This window comes from Musa acuminata, chromosome BXJ2-7 (genome assembly GCF_036884655.1).
Source record: "Musa acuminata AAA Group cultivar baxijiao chromosome BXJ2-7, Cavendish_Baxijiao_AAA, whole genome shotgun sequence".
In the NCBI taxonomy this organism is placed as follows: domain Eukaryota; kingdom Viridiplantae; phylum Streptophyta; class Magnoliopsida; order Zingiberales; family Musaceae; genus Musa; species Musa acuminata.
Window position 1 is genome coordinate 33,949,321 of NC_088344.1, and position 19,020 is coordinate 33,968,340.

Consider the following 19,020-nt stretch of genomic DNA (forward strand, 5'->3'; position numbering starts at 1 on the left):
TCGGGGGGTCATCCGATAAAAATAAATTAACGAGGGCTTTTGTCTGTAAATTTTCCTAATTTTGAAAGGAAATAGAATTATTTTATAGCGGTGCATAAATCAGAAACTTCAAACCCTAAAGCAACTCGAAGCGGTCAGAGTTCTGTATATAAGATGTGAGCCGTCCGCAATACCCCTGCATCGAAGAACGATGGCGGACGAGTCGAAGCCTTTCTTCCCCGTGGAATCCGCGCACCACGTCAAGCCGCCTCCGCCCCGACGGGCACAATCCCTTACCCCGGAGTCCCGCTTCTGGCGCTCCTTCCGCCACTCCGAGCTCGCCTCCGGCCTCATCCTCCCCGTTACCTCCCTCGAGTTCTCGCCGGTTGCGCCCTACCACGTCGCCGCTGCCTGCTCTGCCGCCGTCCACCTCTTCGACGGCGCCGCATCCCCTTCCCTCGCGCCCCTCCCCCACTCCCCCCTCTCCGGCTTCTCCGACGTCGCCTACTCCCCCTCCTTCCGCTGCGATGGCGCCCTCCTCGCTGCCGGCGGTGAGTCCGGACTCGTCCAGGTCTTCCGCGTTGACAAGGCCGGCCCGCCCCTCCGCCGCCTCCGCGCACACGCCCGCCCCGTCCGCGTCGTACGGTACCCCCGAGTGGCTGATAAGATCCACCTCTTCTCCGGCGGCGACGACGCCCTCCTCGCCTATTGGGACGTGCCCTCCGAGGCCCAGGTGGTCTCCTTTCCTGGCGCCCACCGCGACTACATCCGCGCCGGGTCCGCCTCCCCCACCAGCCCCGAGGTCTTCGCGACCGGCTCCTATGACCACACCGTCAAGCTCTGGGATGTCCGTGTCCCGCCCGGTTCGAACCTCTTGCTGGGCTTCAGCCACGGGGATCCCGTTGAGAGCGTGCTCTTCTTGCCTTCGGGCGGACTTCTTGCCACCGCAGGTGGTAACGTGGTCAAGATCTGGGATATCATTAGCGGTGGGAAGCTGACTCACACGATAGAGAGCCACAACAAGACAGTCACTGCCTTATGTCTCGGAAGGATCAAGAATGAGAGCCCCAGCGATGACGGTGGGGAACCGAGGCTTCTCAGCGTCTCCATCGATGGGTACATGAAGAGCTTCGATTTTGCGACCTTCAAGATCACTCACTCGATGAGGTACCCGGCCCAGCTCTTGTCAGTCGGGTTCTCCCCATCCGGCAATGCTCGGGTTGTTGGGACATCGGATGGGGTCATTTACATGGGTATGAAGAAGACGAAGAAGCAAGAGGAGGCAAACGGGACAAATGCTGCTAGTGAGCTTGATGGGTTCATTCCTGAACCTGAGAAGCAAGTTCTGAGGCCGACGAACTATAGATACTTTCACAGAGGCAAGAGTGAGAAGCCACAGGATACAGATTATGTCATTCCGAGGGCAGCAAAGGTGAAGCTTGCCGAACATGATAAGCTTTTGAAGAAATTTTGGCACAAGGAGGCCCTTGTTGTGGCACTGAGTAAAAAGAGCGCAAGTAGTGTAGTTGCTGTGATGGAGGAGCTGGTGGCTAGGAAGAAGCTGCTCAAGTGTGTGGCAAACTTGGACATCGATGAGCTTAGATTGCTCCTACGTTTTCTGCACAAGAATGCTACGTCCCCACGGCATGCAAGGTTTCTGATGGGCTTGACAAAGAAGGTTCTTGAGATGCGTGCAGATGATATTCAGTCTAACAACAATTTGAGGATCTACGTTAGGAATCTTAAGCGCATGATTGCAGAAGAAATCCAAATACAGCGCTCTTTGCAAGAGATTCAAGGAATGATTTCTCCTCTGCTTGTAATAGCTGGAAGATGAGGCTTTTGGTGCTAGTTACTGGTGTGGGTGTGTGGTTTATGAACTGATGTGAGAATCCAACATCTATGCATTGGCTGTATTGGTTGCAGGCCAAACACATCAGACGTTTTATCAAACAACACAATTGGTCAATACTTTAGAGTTCATGTGCCTGGTTGCTTAGGATATTTGATTATGAGACCAGTGATGTAACATTTTGTTAAATTTTACTTTTTTGCATTGTCTTATGTTGATTCTAATTTTCAGGTTAGGTATGGTTTGCAGCATATCTGTTCCGGTCTATAACTGGAGATTAGATCGTCAGCCTGATTATATACTGACATTGTTTATTTGCATTCTATCTTCCCCCCATTGCATCATGTTTTGAACATACCTAGTTTGTTTTTATTTGCTTGGATAGGTCCGTGAACAAATTGCCAGACGCTAGACTGGATAATTTGTCTGGCTAAATTGGATCAGTTTCTGAATTGGCTTCAACTTCAAATCATATTAGATTCCTATTTGGTTCGGAGCACATTTAGTCCATTTCCAGACTCTAGTTTTCTTGTCTTGTCTTCTTCTGATTTCATATGTATCCGGTTGTTTCTTTGACATGTTCCTTTCTTAGCTAATTTTCATCCTTTGGCGCTGTTGTTTTAAGTTTTAACTACTTCAATGTCTGAAACTTTTTAGGGTTGGATGTCATGGATTTTGTGTTGGATCATGAAAGTATAACCTGGTTTAGTCAAATTCTAATGTTTTATTAAATCTTGAATTATACCCTGTCGGCTAGACACATTTTTCTCAGTCTTTCTTTTCAATAAGTGTCAATGTTGAGCCAGAATTGGTTCTTTGATTTTTCATCAGTATCTCTGTATTCCAAAAAAATGGAGATATCGATGCTAGGCCAGTAAGCTGAAAGAATTCAGAGAACAAGCTGAATGAATGATGGTTGGACAACAAATGGGTGCTCATTTTTACTTCGTAAGTGAGGGTTCCTTTTTTCCAGCTTGTTTCTCTTTTTAATGATAAAATAACAAATTATTTGATTATGAGATCAGTATCATTACATTTTGTAAAATTTAAGCGCACATTGTCTTTTATTGATTCTAATTTTCAGATTAGGTTTGTTTTGCTGTGTCATATCTGATCTGGTTTATTTCCAGAGCTCTCTTCACCCGCTTGATTGTATACTGATGTTGTTTATTTACATTCTTGCTTACCACCATTAGATCAAGTTTTGAACATACCTCATTGTGGATAAACTATGCAGAAGATATTAAAGATATTTTGTTTCTATTTACTTAGTGGTTAGTGCCATAAATAAATTGCCAGACACTAGATTGGATAATTGATCTTGTTGCTAATTGTAATCCTGAATCAACAATCTGATCCTGCTTAAATCTCATCAGTTTCTGAAACGGCTCTTCAGCATGATTTATATTAAGTTCCTAATTGGTTTGGGGCACATCTTCTTCAAACCCCAATTTTTCGGTTTCCTTGACTTGCTCTTTTCTTTGTTAGTTCTCATACTTTGTTATACATTGTTCCACATTTTCGTTCCCATGTGTTGCACTGTGCTTGAATGGTTGATTTCTTGAATTACTAAGAATTTGCTCTCTAAGTCATGGATGTTTTTAGACTTATGAAGGTGTGTCATGTCTACTTTCTGATTGGCTGCTGGAAGCTCTTATTCATCTTCCTCTTTGAAGTATCATTGTTGAGCCGTAACTAATGAGTTGCTTTTTTGTGGGTTTCTATTTCTTGTGCAGGGCAGATCTCAGAGGGAAACAACCTCAGTTAACAATTCATCTTGCTCATGTTTTCTACACAAGTATGTGCTCCTTTTGCCAGCTTCTTTCTTTCCTATAGGTTTGGTACTACAGTTCATTGATACTATATCTGATCTATGTTAATGTTGGATTCAGCATTCTTATCTGTCACAGAAGATGTTGTTTTAGCATGACATTCATCACATTCTTGCACATCTATTTTCATATTTTGTGATAAGGAATTTAGTTTCAGTAGAACTACTCCTTTGCAATCTGTGTGACCATGATTTGAGTTGCCACATTAATTTCCTTGTCTGCAAGAACAAAGATGGCAGCTACATTGACAATCTTTGGCAGGGTGAATGTAGCTATACAACCAAAATGTATACGTAAGGGGATAAAGGATCCCCATGTCTAATACTCCTTTACCCTTTGAAAATAAGAGGAATGCCTACCATTGATGCAACAAGCAAAGAAAGGGGAAGAGAAACATTTTATGACCCAATCAATAAATTTAGGAGGAAAGTTGAAAGCACCTAAAGCCTTACCAATAGCTCTCCAAGAAAAGCCATCGTAGGCCTTTCCAAGGTCCAGTTTAATCAATGCAAAAGGGTTTTTTCCTTTGGAGTCATAAAGGGAATGAGCCAAGCAACCAAAGTAATATTATTGGCAAGGATTGATCCTATTGACAAGGATTTTAGCCAAAATATGATAATTGACATTACATAGAGAGTCTTTGAATAATAGCTATAAAACTCAATAGTAAAGTCATCTGACCCTAGACTTTGAATTCCTCCAACCTGGAGAGTGGTGCATGGAGGAATCATCCTCCAACCAAAGATTGTGATAGAACCTAGTGAACTCAAGCATGATAGATTTAGGGTGGTCAATGATATCACCATTCACCTTAAGCTGCTGGTTGATGAGGTTTTGTTTACTTTCACCAGGTAATCAAGTTATAATAATATCTAGTGTTTCAGTCCCTCTCATTGATCCACTTAGTTTTAGCCTTCCACTGCCATTTGGTATTAATTTGTCTAATAATAGCTTGTAAATGATTGTGAAGACAAATCAACTTGATGTTTTTGTCCTTTGAAAGATCCATGTAGGCTTCTTTGTTCTCAAGCACCAGAATCTGCTCCTAAAGCTTATTAGAGGAAATGTCTTCTAACTGCCCAATTCTTCTTTGGTTATGAGCCAGTTTAACCTCTCGAACTAGGGATTGAAACGGGTCTTAGGTAATTGGGTTCTCATTTACATAAACACCTTCATTCAGATCCAGTTTGTTGGGAATGGGTAATTGGGTCCCATAATAGACCTTAGGAGAGATCGTGTCGTGATAAGCACGTGTTCCTCGTGAGTAGGATGCCGAGAAGGTGACCACACCATCGTCGTCTTCTCCGGCTCCGGTAAAATGTAGAAGCCAGCAGCCGTAATGTACTTGTCGGCAGAGTTCAAATATAGAAGATGTAAGCAAAATCATATAATTTTTCTCATGCATGGCTTGTCCTTGTGTTCTGATTGATAGTACAGAGGACATCGAATCCATTTCTTCTTGTACTGTTGCTAGAGGACAGCAATCTCATCATATTTGATTGCAGAGAGCATGAAATGTGCAGGTCCAGTCCTGGCTTCTACTCCCTGCTCCAATTGCCACCTATCCACAAACTCTCTACGCTACAAGTTAATATCACTACCAAATTGTTTGTGTTCTTTCCTCTCCGCAGAGACTGTACCAATTCATTGCCAGGCCAAGTGGGAGGAGTATGATATCAGTTGAGGATTGCAGAGATCGAACTCGAAGTCGTCGATCAGGTCGGTGCCAATTCTCGACCCCGTTGGTCTCTTTGCAGGAGATGACAACGCTTCATCGCGGTCTCCGAAGCAGCCATCTGCTACCCATTGGCGCTTCAGGTTGTGAGGGAGACGACTGCTGTGAATCCTACTACTGTCGATGTCGTGGCGGTTCTCTAGACCGAGCACGTCGGAGTAGTCGGCAGCGTCGAGGAGGAGCTCCGACAGGGATTGATGCGTCGTGATTGATGGAGTTGGGACGAAGACATCCTCCACAGCTGAGGACTGAGTGCTGCTGCTGTTCCTCTTGTAGATTCGGCAAAGAACCCAATCGTCCAGCTGAAACGAGCAGGCAAAGGGAAGACTCTGTCATCTGCCGTTCCAGCAAGGGAGCCTTAAGGAGGATCGTACCTTCATGGAGAGGTCTCTGAGCTCGATGGGCTTGTAGCTGTTCTTGCTCGGTGGTTCAGCAAGGCGATACTCGTGCATGATCCAGTTCGTCTTGACACCCTTCGGAGGTCTCCCCTTGTAGAAGACGAGCGCCTTCTTCACTCCAATATAGGAGTTGCCTGAGCTGGTGACCACAGGCTTGTCGATCCCGGTCGCCTTCCAGTAGCCGGACGCCGCCGCCCGGTTGGGGCGGTACCCGTTGGGGTACTTCCGCTCCCTGGGGCTGAAGAAGTACCACTCTCCGTCGCCGAAGGTGGCTTTGGCTGCATCCGGAAACACACAGAGGAGGCGTCAGCGGAATGCGGCGGAGATCAAGGAAGGCGACGGAGAGGGTGGCACCACTGACCGGGGAGCTCCCACGGGTCGAACTTGTAGATGTCGACCTCGGCGATGATGGAGACGGGGCACGGCAGCGAGGCGGCTCGGTTGCCGAGGTAGTGAAGGATGAGTTCCTCGTCGGTGGGGTGGAAGCGGAACCCCGGCGGAAGCAACATACCTGCACTCGACATGGCTCCAACTCCACGCTAAGCTTCTAATCTTAGCTGCTGCTGCTGCTCCGTTTCACCCGGAGGAAGAAGACCCGGAATCTTGAGCGAGGAGGAGGAGGGCACGGTTATATGAACGTTGGGTTTTGTCGTTTAGTGGGGAGGCGGCCTGCCAAGGGTAAAATGGGAATTCGGGCAACGGCGGCGGATATCTTCGAGGTTAACCGGATGCTCTCTGTCGTTGGATGGAGGAAACCCATGATCTCGACCGTCGGTTCTCCGCATAAAGCGTGTGCTTCGAGTAATACTACCCAAAACACAGAAGAGCATGATTGAGACCCGAGCCCAGAGAACACAGAAGAGCACCGAGAGCAAATGAGCATTGGACAGGTGTCCTAGAGGTACGAAACGTTAGGCCCTTTAATCTTCGTCTGTTTTCTGTAGTGAACCATCGATTACACCATGATCGCGATCTCGGTGGATTGACAGCACACGGATCGGTGCATCATGTTGGATTAGCACCTGTCGCTTTGTTTCAAAGGGGGAGATGCTAATTAGGGAGGGGAGGGCGATGTGGAAAGCCACGATCAAGCTTTAGGACAGAGAGAGGGATGCTAACCGAAGGCAGGGACACGGAAGAGGAGGGGGGGGAGGAATGCATGCACTTGTCGTGCATGGGTTAGCGTGACGTTGGTCGTGGAGTTGGGGAGGGCACAGGTGATGGATAGGAGTTGACGTGGGGTTGGAAGAGGGGCGGGAGGTCCACTTGAGAAGGTAAATGGCTTTGGATGTGGATGCTGACAACAGGGATGAGGCATGACTTGAAGGAGTAGAACTCCTTAAAGGAGGATGATGAGTCCAACAGAAGAAGAAGATTAGGATGCAGCATTTCTCTCCCCTTCAGATTGGATGTCGCAGAACCATGTTGTCAACCTTATCCTGTGAGAGAGCCAAAGTGCATCTCTCCTCCATTAAAAATACACCTGTTGTTACTGGTATTACAAGAACAAGGCCTTAAATACTCCATGACACTACTTCAAATGCTTGTCGAATCATTGTTCAAGGATTGTGGACTTATCAATGACATAAAGAGTTGTTAACAAGTCTTTCAACAACAACAGGAACAGTGTAGATATCAAAGTGCACTAAAGAGTCAAGAGAAGTGGTTTGAGAGTTTATCCAAACAAAGACAGAGAGAGAGAGAGAGAGAGAGAGAGAGAGGTGTACGTGAAGGTTATCTAAGAAGAAAGATGTTTGCTTTGATCATAAAAACCATGAATGCTTATCTAGTTGAGTGTTGCTTGCATGGAGAACCCATGTCACACGTGATGCAGCAACAATAGGGTTTGTTGGAACCATCCTCTTCTCCTTCCTTCCAACCTTTCTCATATGTTGACTTTGGTTGCTTCGATAAACAAATTTTGACCGGTCTCCATCTCCATCACATGGTCCTTGCATGCATAATTCTCTCCTTAAAAAAAAAATCTCTTTTAGGATATACGTGTTTATCTAACTAATTTGAACATCATATGGATCTCATCCTAAGATGACTTCTTTAGCTAGCTTAACGACCTACCTTTTGTTGTATCTAATTTAATGTTACTTCAACACCTAAAGTAGCATTGTTGCTTCTCTAATTCAAATTTATATTTCATGTAGAAAATAAAACATCTGATCAAAATATTGTTCGCGCACACACACACACACACGTGTTTATCTAACTTGGACATCGGATGAATCTCATCCTAAGATGACTTCTTTAGCTAGCTTAGCGACCTACCTTTAACGCATCTAATTTAAATTTATATTCCATGTAAAAAATAAAACATCTGACCAAAATATTGTTGGAGGAGGATAAACAAACTCTATGACTTGAAGGCTATCAGTTAGAAGATTCAATCACACGCTAACGTGCATACGAAGAAACACCACATCTCGGATTATCCAAGTCAAAAGTTGACAAATTATGCCGACCAAAAAGAAAAGGTCGTCTTTATCTATTCCCAGTGAAATGCTTAGAAGCCCCCATAAAAGTTTCAGCAAGTGTGTATGCATCTAAAGAACCTCATGGCTTCGGTCCTACTTTTATTTGTGGCCGTGTCTTGCAAGTTGCACTCATTACATCATCTAAGTTAAAGAGTAGAAGGTTGAAATGGATAGGCACGACTGACAATTTAGATCTGCTTGCAGGAAGTCAAAGGCTACAGTAGTGACTCGAAAGCTCCCCCAGCAATCAATGTTAAGCAAGCATGGCAGCTTTAGAGGGCCACTATAACACTTCAGACTAGAAAACACTGCTGATACAGAAATTGTTTCTAGACTTTTTACACTTAAAAGTTGCATTAACCTGCTTTGTTAGCAAATGAATGTGCATTCTGCCACAGATTGATCGACATGCATGAGCACCACCATGAATGCCTGCTCTAAATTTGGTAGGAAAATATCCTAATCCCTTGACGACTCTTCTCTCCTGAAAAGTCGGTAAATTTGGCCGCTGTCATTGTTTATGAAGCAAGTCATTGGACACTGTCTTGACCGCAGCATCCAGCGTCGAACGAAGGAGATATAAGTGGCAACACTAAATCTTGTTTTCAGCTTTATCATAGAAGACTTCTTACCGACATCCACTTAGATCATTCATATCAAGAGCACACCTCATGATCATTCTCACCATCTCATCAAAGGACCAAGTGTTAAATGCCATGACAAAGATCTGAGCTGGGATGTAGCAACACATTACAATCACATTTATCAGCCAAAACCTACATCTATGGACCATCTCCTGTCACAGCAATCACATTCCGAGGACAAATCTTGGTCTCAAACTCTTCTGCCCAAGAACAAATCATCTTGGATGACTACGTTTCATCGACCGCTACCACCAGTCGGAGGCTAATTGGATGCCAATCCCACTTGTCTTGTCCTCACCAACGTCTATCTTAACATGGTGGGAATGCAGTGAAGCTGCGACCAACCACATGGACGGCGGAGGCAGAAGGGGGCTTGGCTCCGAGTGTACCATCCACCGGCTTAGTGGGGTAGAATCTCTCGTTCCAAAGCATCACATATTTTATGTAGTAGTAGAAGTAGTAGTAGTAGGTGGCAAATCGTCTCTTCTTATCAGGTCATCCATCACAAACACTGTCCCACCTACCTACCAAACCTTCCTCTACAACCTTGGTATATGTGGCATTTCTTGGCACCACCATGAGTTGGCAGTGAGGGTGGGGGCATGTCAAAGATACCACCTTGATGAATAAATCATGATCATGTTTGGGGAAAGTTATCCCAGTGATCTAAATTTGGTCAGCTTTGATGATGACATCTCGTATTTTATGAGGAATATAGGATGAATGATCTGAATGTGTTGCACGTAAGAAGCGTTGAGGAGCACTTCATCAAATAAATTCAACAATCATGCTTATAAGACATTAATACTGTCATCCTTGATTTAACATGATCTGACTTGTTTAAGTCAGATGATTATAAGCACGATAAATGTGCAGCATTATTCATGTTAAAAAAAAGATGACTAATAAAAAAAATATCTTAATTTTCAAAAAATTAAGGGGGAAAAAAAGGAGTTACACCTTTAATTGAATTCCCACTAAAATCTTATTTAGCTAATCATCCTATTTAAGATCTTAACAAGACAAAGATCATCAAGTAGCTCAAATGTGAACGGCGCTGCAAACGATCAAATCCAAATGGGCCAGATTCAACATCTCGGCCCGACACGAACCAATTTGATGCGACGCGTTGGTGCTGTCATTTGACCAAAGCAATTAAAGCCAACACACTGATAAGGACACACAAACTATTCGTCGTGAAACATTGTCATCACGATCTGCTATCGCTCGCGTAATCCATCCAATGGCTGAACTCAAACTGCGACGCTCCTGTGGGACGGCCACATCACGTGGTCCACCCACGTGTTTAGACAAGTATGCCATCGAAAATTATCAATATGAAGGGAAAAACAACACTATAAGTTTACAATGTTTTATTTTTATTTTTATTATTATTTTTATCTATTTTTATTTATTATAATATTTTTTTATTTGACTTGTTTATAATGTTTTCCAATAACGTTTACAATGTTTTATTGACTGTTGAAAACATTGTAAACATTATTAGAAAGACACTATAAGTGATATTATTTATATTGTAACAGATAAAAAAATATATATTATTTGAGAAAAAGTAAAATAGAAGATACGAGAAATATCTAGAATGTGAATATTTTATATTTAAAAAAAAAAAAAACTCTCCAAAGTACAACGTTGGCTTCTTTCTTTTTCCTTTAAGAAAGAGAAAGGGGAGACCTTTTCCTTTCTTCCATACTCAAGAGGACACGTGACCAACAAGTAATTTGCTGTCCGATGTTCTAAAATCGAATAAAAAAAGTGGTGTGAATACAGGTTGTCAAAATCAACCCACACGTGACAGAAATGAAAGCGTCAACGAAAAGGACTCGACTGCTCCGAGGTTATGCCCTTTTACCCATGGTTTGCTCGCATCGGAATCCTCGGCGTCGGCTGAGAATTTTCTACAGCCGCCGCATTAATCCCCAGTCGTATGACTTTGTGTTCCTTTCGACACTAGTGACTGGGCCCATATGATTCATCATCTAAAGTACCTAACTAATCAAAGAATTATGCGATGCATAATGCAAGAACGGCTTGCTTGGTGGACAAGAAAGAGACGTACGTCCGGAAATGAAAGGCGCCCAGATGCAATGCACGGGCATGGCGATAGGGCGTCACGACAGTGACATCCAGAAACCCCCTAACGGGTGATGGCACCGCCTCGCAAGGTTTTAACTGGGGATGTACTCATCACGGCCCCCGTAACTGTGTCACCTTTCCGCTTCCTTGTCTCTTTTCGCCGTCTCCAGGTCCAATGGATCCCATGTGTCATCATTCCATGTTCTCCATGAAACCCTAGCTCGCTGTCGATCCTGCTCCCTTACGTGAGCTGAAGGGTTCTGAGCAAGGGAGACAGACGTACGTACATGTTCATGTCGTGAATCCCCGCCTCCTTGCACAATGGCTGCGTAATTAACAGTGCTAGTCCCTTCGACTCCAAATTACATCGGCTTCATGCAATTTATACATGTGTACGGTATTTGTACGCTAAGTAATAATGAAAATTCATACTAAATGTAGCAGAAAAACAAAATTGATATGAAACGATGAAAACACAGAAATGAAATCAAAATATAGAGCATTAAGGTGAATTATGCATTAAATAAATATAATATAATATGAATTATGCATTAATATGTAAATTTACCTGAACTGAACGGATTGGTTCGAGCCTGGGTAGGTTTCTGCGGGCAACAGCACGTTGGTCTTCGCCACCTTGACCAATGCAGTCGGCCGCCTCACGCGAAGCTTCCCGGATCCTACACGTGGTTGCTGCGACCCATCCATTCCCCTATATATCCAACACGATGGGAGTTCAAAATATCTCGACCACCAGCTTCTCAACAAAACACACACCCAACACCGGCAAAGAGAGATCGAGCTCACAGGAGACACGAGGATGGGAAGGAAGAGAGATGCTGAGGCCGAGCTCAACCTGCCACCGGGGTTCCGGTTCCACCCCACCGACGAGGAGCTCGTCGTGCACTACCTGTGCAGGAAGATAGCCTGCCAGCGCCCGGCCGTACCTATCATCGCCGAGATCGATCTCTACAAATATGACCCTTGGGAATTACCAGGTATTGTAACCATCCAATGATATAAAAATCAGTTGATTTGTTTTTTTTTTTGGCCGAGGAAGATATCAAATGGTTTCCATACCTGTGGGCTAAATTGATTTGGCTTTGTATGTTTGTGATGTGAGCAGACAAATCATTGTTTGGACAAAGGGAGTGGTATTTCTTCACCCCCCGTGACCGCAAGTACCCAAACGGCTCGAGGCCGAACCGGAGTGCCGGGAAGGGATACTGGAAGGCAACTGGTGCCGATAAGCCGATCTCGCCCAAGGGGAGCAACAGGACCGTTGGGATCAAGAAAGCTTTGGTCTTTTACTCCGGGAAGGCACCACGAGGAGTGAAGACGGACTGGATCATGCATGAATACAGAGTGGCTGATACAAACCGCAAATCCAATAAGGGAAGCCTCAGGGTAATAATACAAATGAATAACATCTTATAAAAATTGCTCAGAGAAGTGCAGGTGATAATTAATACCTTTCTGTTTCTTAAAGATGATGAATGGTTCGCCGTGTTCATGCAGTTGGACGACTGGGTTCTTTGCCGGCTATACAACAAGAAGAACACCTGGGAGAAGATGCAGCAGCAGCAAAAGGAGGAGACATCCTTCGGATTGACCATGGATTCATTGGACGATACAGGGTCGGACAGCTTCAGGACGCCAGAATCCGATGTCGAAAACGATGATGTGCTGCCAGACTTCGATGATTTAGGTTATCCATCCCAAGCTTCTACTGGAGGACAAGCATTAAGCACCAGCAGAGCAGTAGGACTCCAGATGGTCGAAAAGATTGAGAAGGAAGATGAGTGGTTCATGGACTTGAAACTGGATGACTTGCAGAGCTCCTTCATGGGCTTCGGATCAACACCTTCCATGGATGCAACAAACCAAGATTATTACTTCCAATCCTTTGCACCTCCAATGCATAGACCAAGCGGCACCAACATGTTACCATTCTGAATTAAGTTGAAAGTCAAAAATGTAACTAGAGTACAAGAATAGGGTAGTATAGGAGGATGGCAGATCAAAGATCTAGTTAATATCAATGGATTTATTTGCTTCATTCCATGCATTACATACAAACGCTGGTTCATGAACGTAGCATCAAAGCTGATGCACATGTGCTATCAACTAAGTATTGAACTCGATCATAATTTGTCCTAAAACTCTAATAATCGTTTTCTGATACGACCGACTAATGACATCAAGATTTAACTGTTCTTCAATTTAGAACGAGAAACATATGCAACATTTTATGGTGCTACTACCATTCTGATTCAGCAAACTGAGATTTTGAGCATCAAAATCTACAAACAAACAAAAAAAACTATGTATATGCATGGGCACAAAAATCTTTCATAAACCTCATAGAAGATACGTGTCAAACATGAATAAATTAAACGAGAGAGCCACTTCTACACCAAGGAATTTTTTTTCCATGCAGCAACAAATACCTGATGGAGAAATTGTGTGAACCATGCTATACAAATCCAAAAATCCATGATACCTGGAGACAATCAATTCATCCCAATGAACACAAATGCATGGGTTAGTAGCAGCATTCAAATAAAGGATACACTGGTTGAGCGACCCATTATTTCATCAGAATAACTTCTATGCTGCATGGACCATGCACGCAGAAGGTATAGCCAACTGCAAGTTGTCAGATGTGTTACCAAAAAATTAGGCTGGATATGTAAATAATATTCGAAGGGTGTCAAACAAATCAATTAGTTTACGTGGTGCAGACATGGCTTATTCTAAAACTCACTATGCCATTTCTTAACTCACAGCCACGATCAACAGAGGATATCACATGATCACCAGCAAGACCATTAGCTAACACCATACTATAGTATACTCCTAGTGAGCAAGCAAAGAAAGTTGTTTAGGAAAAAGCAGGGAATCAAGTTGGGCGAATAAGTGGAAATGAAGAAGAGGATCAAACAATTCTCAGAATTCCCTTTACATGCAGATGCAGATCATAATTATCTAAAGACCCCAGCTACTAAAACCCTCACCAAGTATAAAAAATATAATGCTTATATTTTAGTCAGTATCCAGCCTTTCACATCTGAAAGAAACCTTAATCATTCAATGATCCATCCAATGGATATGGAACTTTTGGTAATAGTTCAACCCTTTGTTGATTAGAGTAGTAACTTCATCATGAAAGGTGTAAGTATAGACTATCGGACATAGACTAACATAAGATGTAAGAGAGAGAGAGAGAGAGAGAGAGAGAGAGAATCCTTTTTGCAAAATTAATTCAACATTCCTTATCCCATGTTGGGGTCCCATCATTAAGTGTCATCTAGCAACAACCAACGGATAAAATACCACATGAACTTAACATTGCTGCCATGAAGGCATGAAGTGATGATTCAATGACTGAGCGATGTAGGGGCCTAGGAGATCATCAATTTCTAGTTTTCCAGTTCAGGTAGTAACTCAGTCTATGCTATATAAATCACCATGCATGAATGTTCCTAGTGCACCATATATTGAAGATGGCAAGCAAATTTGGAAAAAGAACGTATTTGCAGAGACAGGTAACACAAAACAGATAAACATATGTGAGCACTAAAAAGACTAGGACAAGATTAGCATCCTACGAGTGATCTTATAAAATTTTGCTATAGAGAAATGGCAAGGGATTTTTCTTTCACAAAATGCATAGAGAAAATTGAAACACACCAATCTATGGGGATTCCGGACCGATGGTTGTATCCCAGGTGTGTGTGTTGTGGGAGGGATAGTTGGTTATCATTAGCATAGGTAACTCTTCAGAAAAGACAGAGGTATATTCCCTGCTCTCTAGAAGACATTTTGCGAAAAATACCTCATTGATTCTTCATCAAGGATTCCAGAAAAACTTGCTTGTTTTCCAGTTCTACCCCCATCAGACAGACAGCTCAGTGACCTCTTTACCAGAAGCCAGAGCTTCGACCATCTCCTTGTTTGCATGCGGTCATAATGTTTAGAATCATATTCCTGTTTACTATGCAAAAAATGAGCTGTGCATCACAGCAAATGCGGGTGTCACTATCACGACTTGACCAATTCTCCGCCATTTTCTTCCACTTTTGTACACAAAGACTGGCATGTGATAGGACATATTCTAGTACCGTGGCAATAGTAAGTAGTCACGTCAGCACCAACGTAAAGCCTCAAGATTGATATAGTGCATTGCGTCGACGTGACACCTCGGACTTGGATGGAACGACCGCTTGTTCCCGTGCTGTCCGAGGCCATACGAGACGACATCGCATAGCACAAAGCTGCTCCAGAAAGCTCGAAACGATGCCGTGCAACGCAAATCCATGTAGGTCAGTTGGCACTCGCATAGGAGGTACAAACCAGTCACCCGAGAAGTCGGCCGCCATTAACAGATCACGCACAATCGACTCTCATTTGTAGATATAAAGTCAACCCCCTGATCGACGTCAAGGGAAGGACTTCGAGCATTTAACTCCCTCTTACTTCACTCAACACTAACTTAACCTTTAGAGGGGTCAAGTCGGGAAATTCCTTTCCCGACCTTGGCCTGTGTGCAGGAGCTCGGTGACGAAGAAACAAGCCACTCACCAAGGGAGAAGACCGCACTCGAGAGACGAGGCTCAAACTCAACACGACCCGACACTCGCTTCCACCACCCGAGCATCCGTGTGGACAACCTTGCGCCTTCGGGATTGGACCGAGCCGTGCTGACACCTCAGCCACGGCGTAAAGGTTCACTAGCATTTTGACGCTAGAGGAAGGGCCCGACGTCGTAAGAGCGTCCCCAATCGAGCAACCCGGGAGAGCGCCCTGGAGAAGAGCCACCCCCGACTCACCCGACCTTTGGTTTTGGAGGGCAACTCCCCACTTCCTCCAAACCTAGAAGGGAATACCTCGAACGCGACCCCTAGCCGCTATTGGCGATTGTTCAATGATCCCGAGTTGTCGCCTCCCAGGACCATCATGGGGCAGTCAGCTATCTCAGCCGAGATGTTCCTCAACCTCACCCACTAGGTGCAAGCATTAGCTGGGATGATACAGACCATCGCACGCTTCATACTTCAGCTAGCTCAGCACACGATTCTCCCCCCCCACGACCGCGTGAGTAACCTTGCGCATCCGGGATTGGACAGAGTCGTGTTGACACCTCGGCACGGCGTAAAGGTTCACTAACAACATGCATCCTCCATCCACCCACATATTGGTTCCCCAGCCGTGTCCTGTTTGCTTCATTGTGCTCATCAATTAAAACGCCCTATTTCCTCTCCTTATCAAAGAAGTCAGTGAAGGTCACATGTCATACAGAAGAGAGACGTCTCTGCAACATATCAACAAACAGGTTATCCGCTTACTGACCTTGATGTGCTTACGCTAAAGAGAGCGCACCGAAACCAAAAAAATATTCACCGCAAAGCCAAACTATTCGAGAACATAGAAGACGTCTATAGATCACCGACACCCACATCGCACCCGAAAGACCATTGCCATCATCGCTGTCCTAGAGATCAAAGATTGTTATACCTGGTAAGGAAGGAGGTGACCGCACAGCGATCCAGCCGAGTCACTGCCATCTGGTGCTGATCATCTTATGTTGTTGAGATGGGAAAAACTGGAACTGATCTGAGAGGAGTGAAGGGCGTGGAGAATCATGGTGGCGTACGGTCTTGTTGAAGGAGGAGAGGGTGAAGCGTAGTAGGATAGAATTTTGGACATGTGAACGATGTGTTTCCATCCCTTTTTTTACCCTTCTTTGCTTTTCGCCCTTCGCGGGCTTTGTCCAGAAGACCAACTGGCACAATCGAACCGAAATCCTTAGAAGTCATCCCCAAGCTCTTGCCTCGAGTTTTTTGGTCCCACATCGTGGAGCACTCTTAATCAGGCCCGAGTTGAGTCTTACTGATGAGCGCATCCATAATCCCAATTGCTAGATATACTATCCATAATCTTCGTCTCTTCCTCCCCAAACAACCTATCAGAAGAGAAAAAAAAAGGAAAAACTCAATTTTTATCTCAATTAACGTCAAAACTGCAGTTCGTGTAAGGTCTTAATTAGCAGACTAAAGAGCTAAAATCGCTAAATATGATTCACCAACCAAAAAATGGGAGCAACAATTGTACCTCTACCGAACTTTAGAAAGCAATTATCCAATTAATTCAATCATAGACAAAAAGACATAATGTCCTGCATAATAAATCTGCCCTAAAAAGGTCAGCTGTGAGAGATCATACATCAATCACCTAAGTCTCCCGTTGCCTGCTTGTGGTAGACCCCCTTTCATTTTTATGAGGGCGTTTTGTCACCATTCATTCGATACCGCTCCCCTTTTAATTCAGTTTTTGAGAGCATCATTCCCGAAAGCTTGTTAACCTCAAAAAGAAGACCAGTGGAAAATAAGAAGCTGCAAACATAGGGAGTTCGAATGTGTCGAGGCCAACCCTTTTGAACAGTGCAACGCAAGTCTACATCATGGCCATTAAAGAGAGACACATTCCATATAGCACACAGAATAAACTCGATCTAAATAACAGTAACCTTTAGAAAGGACGCATCAGAATTATGCATTTACAGTGACAGAAAGAAACCAGAATCTGCCGGTTATTCTGTAGCATTTGAAAGCCTTAGTATATTGTCGGCAACAAAATCTTCTAATGCCATTGTTTGAACCACAATCTATCCCTGCTAAAGTAAAAACGTCGATGATTTTCTCTTTTGCAGGAGCTTCCTAAGGTTACAATAAAATAGCAAATTGGATAAATATTATTAAATCTCGAATTTTAATGAGAAAACCAATTAATAATATTTATTTGATCTATATTTTGAGTGACACAAGAAACTTCGATCATAGAGAGACAATTTAGATAAGATGAATCATGTTAAGTCGGAATGAAACATATCAGAAGATTGGATGTCGAGCCAAAAGATCAATCGACATATCGACAGAAAGCTTCGAGCCATAGGTTCGAGCATCGAGTCAAGAAGAGCGAAAATTACATTAAGAAAGTCGATACTAACTCTATCACACCCCCCGAATTATCGCATTCATGAGATGTGACCTTGTCTAAAATCAATAATATTATAATTCATCGTCAATTCAATCCAGGATCCAATCTAACAATTTGAGGATACTAAAAACCATTCAAATCAATATTCACAATTCATAAACCTATACATTTCATAAATCATACTCCACTTCACTCAGAGAATTCATAAAATCCAAAAGTAACTCAACTAAACATCAACCACAACACAAATTCATAATCGTAGAAATATATACAATCACAAAAAAAAAATATTTACCATGACTTCATAATCCTTATACAATTTAAACATATCATTCCATAAACATGAGCGGTCCTTAAAACTTTTACAACACATAAGTATCAATATATCCTTAACATTACATCAGAAGTAAAGTATACTATACAACAAAAACCTATCAACCAACAAAAATTAGCCCAAAAATCTTCTAGTCTTTCACTACTTCAACTCAATTCTAGCTTTTCAGTGCGTGACAAGCTACCCTGAAAAATTTATATAGCAACGGGGTGAGCATAAAGAGCTCAGCAAGCGACTAACATATTCATGACGATAGGAGAAGTTCAAGCAGACTTAGTATTAAGATAACAAAAGCAGAAATACAAGTGTTCATTTGAAATCATCTCATTTGATATAAAAATCACAAAGAGTTACCTCATTCAAAAACAGGCGTTAGACTTAACAATGGGAGAAAGGAAATTGGAACATTTCATTGGCAAAAGAAGCATTTAGGCATGTATCAAATGACACATGAAGCATTTAGGTGCATATCAAAAGCGTAAGAGTGTTTGAGAGCATAACAATGACATACGAAACACTTTAAAGTATAACAAGTGAACCGAATAATAAACACAAGCTTGTATGTCGTTTTTGATGTAGCATGTTTTTCATTTCTATCCAAAGCATAAATATAAACTCATAAGCAAAGTTTTGAATATCATATCAAAAACATAGAGAGCGCTAT

General features: G+C 43.2%; 3 protein-coding genes and 1 long non-coding RNA gene across 4 annotated transcripts; 2 read left to right on the top strand and 2 right to left on the bottom strand.

Annotated features, from left to right (window-relative positions):
• Positions 1-113: 113 nt before the first annotated feature.
• Positions 114-2,151, top strand: LOC135617711 (protein SLOW WALKER 1-like). The gene has a single exon (XM_065118228.1). It carries the CDS (start codon positions 191-193, stop codon positions 1,814-1,816), a length of 1,626 nt encoding a protein of 541 aa, XP_064974300.1. The 5' UTR covers positions 114-190; the 3' UTR covers positions 1,817-2,151.
• Positions 2,152-5,037: 2,886 nt separating this feature from the next.
• On the bottom strand, positions 5,038-9,812 carry LOC135617713 (NAC domain-containing protein 58-like). The gene is made up of 3 exons (XM_065118232.1): positions 6,158-9,812; positions 5,773-6,074; positions 5,038-5,700 (listed from the first exon to the last, which is right to left on the bottom strand). The coding sequence occupies exons 1-3, from the start codon at positions 6,318-6,320 to the stop codon at positions 5,308-5,310; spliced, it is 858 nt and encodes a 285-aa protein (XP_064974304.1). The 5' UTR covers positions 6,321-9,812; the 3' UTR covers positions 5,038-5,307.
• Positions 9,813-11,763: 1,951 nt separating this feature from the next.
• Positions 11,764-13,082, top strand: LOC103992490 (NAC domain-containing protein 2-like). The gene is made up of 3 exons (XM_009412203.3): positions 11,764-12,021; positions 12,150-12,430; positions 12,542-13,082. The coding sequence occupies exons 1-3, from the start codon at positions 11,844-11,846 to the stop codon at positions 12,977-12,979; spliced, it is 897 nt and encodes a 298-aa protein (XP_009410478.2). The 5' UTR covers positions 11,764-11,843; the 3' UTR covers positions 12,980-13,082.
• Positions 12,822-16,982, bottom strand: LOC135617715 (uncharacterized). Its single transcript, XR_010488819.1, has 2 exons — positions 16,541-16,982; positions 12,822-12,887 (listed from the first exon to the last, which is right to left on the bottom strand). It is a non-coding gene; the product is annotated as an uncharacterized LOC135617715 (long non-coding RNA).
• Between the last annotated feature and the right edge of the window lie 2,038 nt (positions 16,983-19,020).